The sequence below is a fragment of the Leuciscus leuciscus genome (assembly GCF_965113295.1).
Source record: "Leuciscus leuciscus genome assembly, chromosome: 2".
NCBI lineage: Eukaryota > Metazoa > Chordata > Actinopteri > Cypriniformes > Leuciscidae > Leuciscus > Leuciscus leuciscus.
The window spans coordinates 8,989,465-9,001,265 of NC_138726.1; the positions used below are offsets into that span (position 1 = coordinate 8,989,465).

General features: G+C 39.5%; 1 protein-coding gene across 2 annotated transcripts in view; it reads left to right on the plus strand.

Moving 5' to 3' along the window:
• The window catches only part of znf821 (zinc finger protein 821), a 17,505-nt gene extending 6,006 nt beyond the window's left edge, over positions 1-11,499 (plus strand). For both annotated transcript variants that reach the window (XM_082161327.1, XM_082161328.1), the window contains exons 2-6: positions 3,386-3,517; positions 3,727-3,839; positions 5,216-5,314; positions 6,224-6,387; positions 6,473-11,499. In XM_082161327.1, coding sequence (XP_082017453.1) covers positions 3,386-3,517; positions 3,727-3,839; positions 5,216-5,314; positions 6,224-6,387; positions 6,473-7,250 — 1,286 coding nt within the window. In that variant the 3' untranslated portion in view covers positions 7,251-11,499. The remainder of the gene's footprint in view (positions 1-3,385; positions 3,518-3,726; positions 3,840-5,215; positions 5,315-6,223; positions 6,388-6,472) is intronic.
• The last annotated feature ends 302 nt before the right edge of the window (positions 11,500-11,801 follow it).

Here is an 11,801-nt window from a genome sequence, read left to right on the forward strand (position 1 = left end):
TGGCTAAGAGAATTAATGTCAGGTTGTATTGTGATGAAATGTCCAATTTACTAGTTCTATCAACTACAACAAATCACGAGCCTAACCTTTATCTCCATTCCAAAATTGGCACAAAAAAAAATCTGAATCGTTAAAACACTGGTGTGTGGGACACCGTGAGCATGGCTTCTTTAGTGTACACGGAGTTTTAAACACTTAGTTTAAATGTTTCATAATAGTGCTCATAAATGTCTATTCTCACTTGAAAAGGAGTAGATTATACACTGAAACAGCGTTATCATAAGGTCGATATGTCACAGTTTAAGCATATTAAGCTTTGATGTTACATTTATAAGAGATCAGACTACATTTTTGCTTGATGGACAATTCTCACTTGAAAAGGAGTAGATTATACACAGAAACAGCGTTATAATAAGGTCGACGTGTCACAACTTAAGCCTATTAAGCTTTGATGTTACCTCAAATCAGGTGTTACATTTATAAGAGATCAGACAAAATCTTTGCCTGATGGACAATAAAACAGGTGGTAGAAATATCCCATAGATCTTTGAAGGAGGGATATGATTCATATCTAGAGTCAACCTCCCTGAACACTGTGGCATGTTGCACTGGCACTCATTACTCATATTTTCATCAGAAAACATTAAAATCTGGTTTTATTGGTATGCCGGTTGCCGTTCGTGTTACTCATTAAAGCGGCTTCGCAGAAGGTGTTTGGTAGATGGCAGTAATGGGATGCATGCAGGGTGGGAAGCGGCTCCGTGTGGGTGTATAGAGTGCTCTGGAGGAGATGATTCTCACATTAGAGGCACGGACTCGCCGCGCAGGAGATGCAGGCTGTTTCCTCTGGGACTGCAGTGTATGTTGTGGGTTCAGCGTGTAACGTGGGGGTTGGTGAGCGTGAGGTGGAGTGTGCTTGTTTGGAATGTGTTAATAATGCAGCATCAACTATTGTTCTGTACACACACAAAGCACCACTGCATCTCTGGACCTAGTTGTCCTTGTTGTTGATATACAGTCTTTTCTTTGAAATTCAAGGTGAAAATCTATCAGATTCAGGTTTTTTTTATAGGTTGCAAGTTTCAACACTGCATCCAGGATTCTTTTTGGTAACACTTTCTTTCTAAGGCTGTATTTATAATGCATTATAAAAGGTATTCTTAAAGGGATGGTTCGGAGAAATTTCAACCTTTGCACCATGACCTCGAGCCAAACACTTTTTTTCCCTTGGTCAAGCTTTTTTTAAGCTTGGTTGAACATTATTAAAGTTAGAGCTTATTTAGAGATATCAGCCGAATGGCTTAGTGCCGGCGCTAATGGATCCAAGGTTATATCTCGTAAATGACCCCACTAATAATTCCCAGAATGGTACCAAACTTCTACAGTAGTACAAATAGGTTTGTATTTCACACTTGGCTTTGTATTGTCGGCAGAATCTGGCCGTGCTTTTCCCAAATCACAGAAGTGACGTCGAAGTCCGGGTTAGCAGTAGCATAAGCCATCAGGCAAGTGTTATTTAAATAAACTCCTGGGCCCGTATTCATAAAGATTCTAAGAATCCTCTAAGAAAACTCTTAATTTAGCTTAAAAACTTTTATGTAGGAGTCTTAGCTTAAAAGCGATTCGGAACCGATCTGAGAGCAACTCTGAGTGAGGAAAAGACAAAAACTTTCATCTTAGTGAGGAGGCGGGGTTGACCCCGTTGCTATGTATGACACAATCTTTTGAAGACTGTGATTGGTTGGTTGTCCAAAAAAAAAAAAAAAAAAAAAGTGATTTTAAGTATAGGGTCTATTCTAAGCCTTCACTTTGAAATTACATGCGTAATTTTTCCTATTTGACCGTTCTCACACACACACATATGTGTATATAAATCCTTTTTTTATTTACCATGCTGTTAATTTCCTATAAGGTATTTGATTGGCTTAGAATGATAAAAATTGTTCCACTCTTTCCAATTACACTGATTGCTGGCATGTCTATTTAAGTGGTGGTTTGAATGTTGGTTTGAATGTATCAAACATGGAATTTTCCAAGTTGCCAAATATCGTAATGTAGTGATTACTTTCATTTCTGGCGCTATGGAATTTCTGCGCTGTGTCGGAGATGTTAGCATGTCTCTAATAAGATCAGTCACAAACATGATCCCTGCACGATCTAATCTATAGCGTCTTATTATCTAATCTATACTGTTATTCATTGTCTGCAACACATTTCTTCTCCCTCTTCGTCTTTCTGCCATTTTCTCCTCTGCTAAAGAAACTCTTAAGCCTCTTAAAAGTCCTCGTCCGTGCTCCTAACAATTTTGACCTTAAGACCTCTTTTAAGGGTTAAGATGCTTTCTGAATTACTTTTTTCTTTACTAGGATTTTTTCTTTAATTTTAAGAGTAAACGCCCACATTTCTAAGAATTTTCTTAGAATTTTGTCACTAGGAGCTACTCTTTGCATTAAGATTCTTTATGAATACGGGCCCTGATGTACTTACAAGGGGAGAGGGGAGAGGGGGGTGTTTGGCTCGAGGTCATGGTGCAAAGGACCCTAGGTTGAAATTACTCCAAACCATCCCTTTAAGGCATTATATTGCTTTCATAATGCCTTATTTAAATAAAAAGTATAAGTTATTTCATCTTTTAAGGATTTTCCTGGTGAAACAGTCCTTCATTTAAAAATACAGGCTTGCATAGACAACCTAGGAAGTCAGGAAAGGTCTCATTTTTTAAGTTTCGTTACAAGCTATTCCCACATTGGCAATACAAAAAGCAATTAATACATACATTTTAACATATAGCCCCTTTAATTTCTATTATTATAATAGTTGATGTTAATTTCAGTGTGCACATGTTTAAGCTTACTGGTAACTTTTATTTTTTACATCAGAAACAACTCTTATGTTTTTGTTAATTTTATAATAAAAAGTTTGCAGCAAATGTGTCATACAACCCATTCATGATGTCTTATGGCTGTTTCCTTACTCTAAATGTCTTTTGTGCTCCACAACTTTGGAATGACATTTTCATTTTAGGGTGAGATATCCCCTTTAAGTATTAATGCTCGGCATGTAACTTATCCCACAGTCATGAACGACATCTCAAATAAAAAATTTAAATCTATATTTTTGGCAATTCTACAGACTTACAGTGAAGGGACCCGAGATTAGAGTATCATAGAGACTAGCTGGGTGCAACTAGGATCTTTTAACATGGGCCTGTAAGCAACACCCTAGCAACCACCCAGAAATGTACTAAAAAGACTCAAAATACCTTAGCAACTGCATAGCAATGCCCTGGCAACCAAAGCAGTGTTTTGTACTGGCATGCACCACTCAAAAACTAGTTATACAGTATATATCGTGGTATTCTCAGTGACTGTTGTTTCACTCACAGGGCCTTTTCACACGACTGGGTTGTCCGGCCCTCAGCACACTTTTGAGATGGACGCTAGAGATGACTTCATTGAAGATGGCGAATGCCATAGCAACAACTCACAGGAACCCGAAGAGCAAGACAGCACAAGTGGTGAGCTACACGGCTTCAAAGGCAACTCACGACAGCTGTCTGTGAATTTATTTATATATTTGCTTGCTGCTCATAAAATATTAAAAATCCAGGAAGACAACTGTGATTGTTCTGTTCAGTGTTGAGACTTATTAGAAAACAAAAGCAAGGTGACCTGTGATGGCGCCGTCGATACTATTATGAACTAACTTTTTTTCCTATGCTGCCAGATGACGGTGATAGTGATTTTGATAAGGATGACTCCTCAAATGCCTCTGCCGATTACAGCATGATGAGTAATAAGAGAGGCCATGGCCTCATACTACAGGATGATGTCAAGGAGGTGAGTTATGCACGTTTAATGTACGAAGTAGATTGTTGTGATTATCTTACATTCTTCTTTTATCACATGATTTGCATGACCAGCTTTTTCATAGACAACTCACTTTATAAAGAGCCTCGCAAAACTATTCAGCCTTGACCAGTCTTATTTGAATGATTTGCAAATGGATTTAAAAGTCCTGAAAGGAAAATAAATAAATAATAATAATATTTTAAGATATTCTAACCTTAACTTCTAACCTTAAAATTAAAATGTAAACATAATTTTCAAAAAAATGACCAGCCTTGCATGCTTTTCATATGTGATTTTGGCCTACTATAATAATTGTATGTACACATCAAGGTAATTTACTGAACGCGATTTTTTTTATTTTGCCATTAAAATGGTTCAATTTAATGCAAATATATATATATATATATATATATATATATAGATATATATATATATAGATATATATAGATATGTGGTCAGATACTACCTTGAGACATTTATTCATAAGATTCACATTTTCAGATTCCCACAGATTCTGACTAGATTGAGTTGAGAGCTTTGAATGAAGATTGAGTATCTTTTTTATTTGTTGTTTTTGAGCCACTTAAGTGTTAATTTGACAACTTTATACTGTTGAAAAAGATTACATTTTAGATTTGTAACAGATTTACACTCTGAAATCAGTAAATTAAAATTTAATGAAAAGGTACGGTATAGACCTTATGCGGCAGAGAAACAAGCGTGCAGACATCTTTATAATTTTCTCTTTGAACTTCCGTTTTTGCGGTAGCTCTGTATATTTCTATGGCATCGCTGTCGAAGAGTAATCAGCTGGTGAAGTGGATTTACTTATTGTAGAGTTAACAAAAGTTATCATGATTAATGTTTGAAGCGGATGTCATACATGCCAGTGAGACCGGGAAGATTTTAAAACTAGCGGTTCATTCATAAATCCGTAAGATCTTATCTTCATGCTGTGGAAATACAAACCGGAAGACAGAACACAACGAGCGCAGCACTGAAAAGAGGCGGGGCTACATAAGGTCTATATGATTGCCATTTTATTTAAATTTACATACAATTTTGAGGTGTAGAGCACTAGAAAATTCTCCACCATCACATCTTTAAGGGTATTTTTGTAGGGTGACTCATGGCTCTATAGCAACCCAGTTTAAATGACAGTTGGAATGAGTCACAAAGGCTTATGGATCCATTTGTCTGCCACGCCACACCAGTGCTGCATCTGTCATCTGCAGCTACAGTCATTATCAGTTGCCACTTCACTTGTGTTCAATCATACCATTTAAAATATGACACTGCATTTCAGACTGTAAGTCTTGTTACTCTAAACTTTTAACTGTTTGTTGGTTCATTATGTCTGATAGGAGAGCGAGGAGGGGACAGACCAGGGAGGAATTTTTGCTTGTCCGCTTTGTTCCCTGGAGTTCAGTAGCCCAGATCAGCTCATCGCACATGTCTACCAGGTAAGGACTACTGAAGCCTCTAGTATATTTTTAGACTCTGTTAACACCTGGTATTAAAATCCATCTCGAGCGCAAAAACGTTTTGTTATCAGATCACTCAAACTGCATTTGGAGCTTTTCAATTACATGCCGATTGTGAAGCACATCTAAATGCTGAAATATACCACACAACTTTTAAAATCTGAACACTTGTTGACTTTGTAAATGGTAACAGTCAAAGACCGGGCATCATACACTAAATGACTGAAGATCATATACTACCAGAAGTTGTCCTGAACAAACTCACACAGGAGATCCTTGACAAATAAAGACAAGGAGTTCTAAAATTGACTCAACATCAAACATTGAATGTCCTCTGCTCTGACTGGATGGAATCCAGCTAAAAAAAAAAGACACAGTCTGTGCCCATTCTACACTATGTGATTGTCTGTGAAATCTGTCAACTATGACTTTGAAATTTGCAGACGGGCTCGGACTTTCTGCAACTAGTGATAGCTCCTCCAGACTGCAAATCAGAGCAAAAATCCGTGCAAAAGTTATGTAGTGTATTCTAGCCTTAAGCTAATTTTTTTTAATAATTATGTCATTCTTACTTACTTTCTTCCATGAGGACAAATTTTGAATAAAGTACTGATCACTCTTTTCAAACCATTTACGATGAATGGAGACTACCTTAAATGATAAGTTAATGCTACTTTTGGCCATTTTTGAAGCTTGAAAACTCTAATCCCCTTTGTAAATGCTTGAAAAATGACCAGTACATTATTTAAAATTGTCCAGAAGATAGAAATGTCAAATGAGTTTGGAACAACATGAGGTTGAGTAAATAACCATTTACATTTTTGGACTGTTCCTTTAAGTTGAGACGAATTTATGTATGAAATCTCTTGTCTTATTTTCTGTGACCAGCACACAGCTGTGGGTAGCAGTAAGAGTTATATCTGTCCTGTTTGTGGACGAGCTCTCAGTTCTCCAGGCTCTCTTGGCCGCCATCTTCTCATTCATTCAGAGGACCGTCTGTCCAACTGTGCAGTGTGTGGGGCTCGCTTCACAGACACCAACAACTTCAACAGGTCAGTTCAAGACATGATTTTATCAGGATGCTTCATTGTTTTCAAAAAAAAATTCTCTTAACAGTTTCCTGTTCTGAAATTGTAGGGGAAAGTTGAAGGAATTCCTTGACACAAGCAGTATAGAGATCAACAGTGAGGGTGAGGCATGTGCCATGTCCAACTCTCTACCCAGAAGCCCTATGACTAACCCCAGCACAAATCCTGGTACTGTACTGACCTCATTGCCAGATGGACTTCTCCCTTCTGCACCTCCTCTTCCTTCACTGTCTGACAGCCTCAGTCCTTCCAGCACAGGCCTTCCACCTCTTCCAGACCTCATGAACCCTATGCCTGTGTACCCGGCTGGAGTTTTGCTGGTCTGCAACAGCTGCGTAGCCTACCAGCAGCTTGTGGATGCCCAGTCGCCGTCCATGAGGAAATGGGCAATGCGTAGGAAGAGCGAGCCCGTAGAGATGCGGATGCAGCGGCTGGAACGCGAGCGAACGGCCAAGAAGACCAAGAGGGCATGCGAGACACCGGAGGAGCGGGAGGTGCGCCGCTTACGAGACCGTGAGGCAAAGCGGATGCAAAGGATGCAGGAGACAGATGAACAGCGGTCACGTCGTCTACAGCGTGACCGCGAGGCCATGCGACTCAAACGGGCCAACGAGACACCCGAGAAGAGGCAGGCACGGCTAATCCGTGAGAGGGAGGCCAAGAGGCTAAAGCGGCGCTTGGAGAAGATCGACCCATCGCTGAGAAACCAGATTGAGCATGATCCTGCTGCAATGGCTGCGCTCACCGCTGACATGAATCTATTCCAGTTTTCCTTCCCCATGTCCGTCCCCTCCATGGACAATGGACTGTTTATGAAGCTTCCCTAACAAGCACAGCTCCAAACACCTCTCAGCCCGACATTTGAGAACATCTTGCCATTTTAAAAGAATAACTATCTTGACTATAACTGTGATGAGAATGTTATGCTCTTGCAGTTTCAAGGAGGCGCTCACCCTGACAGAGATTTGCAGTGATGTAGGTACCAGATGTCATTCATTTTCAACGTGAGAGGCCATGAGTTGCAACGCAACAATGTTGAGCAGAGTTCAACTTTATGCAGACAGGCAGCAACACGTGGCGACTACCACTGGGAGTGTGGACAGCGATGCTCACATGATTCGCTGCCTGAAACCGTTGGATATTGCAGTACAGAAGTGGTTCTACTGGACAGACAGGGCAGGGAATTGCTTCGAACCCCCGAGGGTGTCGGGTTACAGTAGTCAACAGCAAGAAGAAATAAACCTCCTTAAAACCAGTGCTCAGCAATGTTTAGTAGACTATGATGACATTTTCGAGAACCCGCCTCATCCCTTTAGCTATGACCTCAGTGAAACATTGAAATAAAACCGAGATTATGCAGATGATGTTCCCATCTGGTAATCAGAGGAGGAAAAAAGGGACCTGAGGCACTGGAGTCTTTTACTATCACCACCAGTCAAGTAGAACGCCCACTAGCAACCAACAGTATGGTGACTTGCTGACCTCCTCGTATGAAATTTATTTTCTGTCAGTGTGAACGACCCTTTGTGGATTTATGTAACATAAATTGATTTACAAAATTAACTGAATTTATTGTATAAAAGATTCCAACATTCGCAGAAGGGAAACAAGGCAAACATGTTTCCCTGTCTGTAAGCATGTTTTAGGAGATTTGTCTACTTACTTTTCAAGGCTCAGACTTTTAGCCATCTTTCTTCAGAGCAGTGAGGCCTTTCCATAAGGAAGTTCTCTGTTTGCACACGGACCTACAGTGACAGGAGTGAGACGTGTAGCCACACTCCACACTCAGCCTAACGGTTCAAATTTGCCAGTCTAAAAGGTTGGGAGTTTACCTGAAATTATGGCTCATCTCCCAGGACCCTAGATTGGGTCACTACTAGCTCATATTCACAGAACCAACTACCTCACCATGGGCTCTTTGCATGGCCTAGTCACACCTGTGGCCTTGACCGGGACCACAGGGGCCGTGCAGGACCACACACACTGACTCAACGTTCCTTATGCCAACACCTACTATAGTCCAGGGGAGTCCAAACCTGCTCCTGGAGGACCAGCTTCCTGCAGTTCAGCCACAACCCTAATTAAACACACCTGAACCACCTAATCGCGGCATTCAGGGTTACTTGAAACCTCCAGAAAGGGGTGTTGGAGCAGATTAGAGATGAAGGTGGCCCTCCTGGAGTAGGATTGGACACACCTACTATTATCATTGCCCTACATGTTTGCTGAAACGACAACACTTTATTTAAATGCTGTTTGAATGCCACTGATCCAAATGGTGAAATCTATGTGGGCTTGTGGTCTCCTGGTCTTTCCTTACACGGTTTTGTGTCCACGAGACCATATGGTGTCCTATTTATCAAGATTTACAAGGATGCCTCCTTTGCCGCCAATATGCCCCTCGTTGCACCCTTTAGTTGAGTCCGGACTATTTGTGTGCACACTCCAAGGGCTGAGGGTGCCATTTGGGAAAACCTCTATTGGAGATGTTGTCCTTTTCAAAAGAAGGTGGCCATCTTTGTGGATGTACTGTTAATTACTTAAAGTATCTGCTTCGAAGCACATTCAGACACACTTCTCTGACCTCCCAAAGGCTTTATACCTTATCACAATGCTACACGGGTTGTTGTTGTTTTTTTGCTAGGAACTCAGGGATGGTGTGGATCATCGGCATCCTCACAGCCTGAGAACATAGGAGCAGGAGACCTCCTATTCCTAATTCTTCATTATCAACATAAATTTCTCAGATCAGATACTAACTTATACTCACTTTTACTGGTCACATTGGCCTTTTTTTCTCTTATTCAGACTGCAAACTCCTCACCTGAGCCAAAATGTCGATAAGGATATTACATAACTCCATTACATCTCAACTAACCAACCAACCAGTCTCTGCTGCTGTCACTGTACTGTATAATGTGTATTTTACCTCTTTAAACTAGTGTGGTCCTGAATTGGACCTGGGAATGCTTTTTGTTAATGGTGAGGCACTTAGTGTGTGCTCGATCTTAATGGCAACACAAGTAGTGTACAAATTTAAAAAAAAAAAGTTGCCTTTGTCACTGGAAAGTTGTGCTTTGGTTTTATATTTAATGATTTAAATGATTGTGTGCTATTTCTATGAGATGTGCAATGATGTAAAGGTTTAGCGAATGCATGTACAACGAAACAATCAGGACGAAAACTTCCAGAGAGAAATCCCTCGTATATGAAGCAGTGATAATGCTGCATGATTATGCTAAAAATGGTTAATTACAAGGTAAATACACATTACAAAATGTTTCACACTAATTTAAAGGTGAAGTGTGTAATTTCTGTGCCACCGTCAGATGCCCCGTCTTCCATTGTTCAAGTCGAATAGGTACTCCCACCCCAAATTTCAAACCGATCCACAAGTTAACACGTAACTCCCAACAAACGGAGCAAAAGCGCCACAGAGCCAGTGTTTCTCAAACGTTTTCAGGTGGTTGACCACTTCAAGAGTGAAAGGAAAAGAGCAGGGGTCTTATTCAATGTCCTTTTCTCTGATTCTGTCTTGAGCCACAGTTCTCTACATTTGCCAGAAGGCTGTTGTTCTTATTTTATGGAAAGGACTGAAACTTTTAGCTAATAAATTTAAATGAGCCAACTGTTTGCTTGCTAAGAAATTAAAACCAAACACTTACGTACACTGACATATAAACGTTAATCAATTGAAGACAGTCAATGGAAACACTATCTTAAAATGCATTGTTATAAGTTAATTAGTTGATTAATTCAATGTTGGTGCATCTGATAATTTTTGTCTTTTTACTGACTTAAGTCGCAACCACAGTTTGAGAACCACTCTGCACAAAGTTGGGAGAACATTACACACATCACCTTGAAGCTTTACTTCTCAGTGTTTCACATGGGCGGAAGAGTCAGTCACGTTAAAACGGACCACTGTACATCTGGAAGTACCTCCTGAAAACAGGGTAGACTGTGTGTATGATATGTATGTCTTATATTTCATTCCAATACGTATTGCAATTTATTTATTACTACCGTGAATGATGCACATTCCAGTGTTGTAAATTCACAATGTTGTCATTACCATCTTTAGAGATACCTCTAATGTTCAAAGTGAAGCAGCTGAGCTTTTCCACACGGTTGAAGGCAACTGGATACCGGTCCCTCGTTTATGCTGTTGTGAAGTATTAACGATGGGTTCCTTAAGGAAAAGAAAAGGAGTTAAATGTACATGTGATGAAGCATCACTATGCAATTGAGAGCTGTACTCAAGAAACTTTGTATTACTACTATGCAGTTGATATGAAAGTAAATGGACTCAAATGCTCCAGATCACAAACCTCAGGCAACTCTTGACAGTCAAGCCATTTGTCCTCAAGTCCGTAATCCTCGACCACGAGATCCATCCATAGTTTTGTGTTCATTTAATCGAGTTAATGTATGCACATTCAGGCAGAACAATGCAATTTTTATGGTAAAGTCCCTGAAATTCATTATAAAGCACTGAGTTATATCATAGTAGCATCAAAGTTGAGGAAACACATCCCAATGCAATGAGAAAATCTAATGATTCTCTGTAGTCTAGAATGAGATGTTGACAGGATGCATTGTCTATTTTGAGGATAAAATATAAAAAGAGTATTTTCAAACATTAACCCTATTTAGTCTGCATTATTCCTAAACTATATTTGAGTGGTATTGCATTGCCATGTGACATGCTATGTATTAAAGAACCATTTTCTTTTACATATTTGTGCATACAAGTCAGTGAACCCCTGGCAATGGAACTTGCATGTTATAAACTACATGTTAATGCATTTATTCAAGCTTTTCATTAAGGATTGGAGTCCAATGATTACTTGCCTTTTTGTCGTCCATCTAGATATTTTCATGATAATGTTTACAAACTCTCTAAAAAGGCCAAAATGACTGACACCTTATAAAGTGACAAGAATAAGCACTGGTCACAACAACGCCAAATCATGTCCTATTCAGAAAGCCATGCTCTGTTATTGGGTTAACAGATTGGAAGCTCATCATAAAAGCAGGAACAGAATGTGGAATAAACATTGACTTTACTGCTAAGAGTTTGTTTCTGTCTTTCTCTCTTAAAAAAAAAGTGCACACATGCAAAGTGAGATTAAAACATCCGAGACCATATTGAAAATGTGGTATTCATAAGTAGTCATGCTGAGAATATATTCTCTGTAATGGGGAAAATAGACATCGAAAAAGCAAAATGCAAAACAAGCTTTTTCACTATAGTACACTTTCAGGCCCCGTTAAAATATATATAAAAAATATTTGTATTTTCCCTGGTGTACTGCATTTCATCTGAAATTTGGTCACCACATACGACAAATAATTCACCCCATAGTGGAATATAA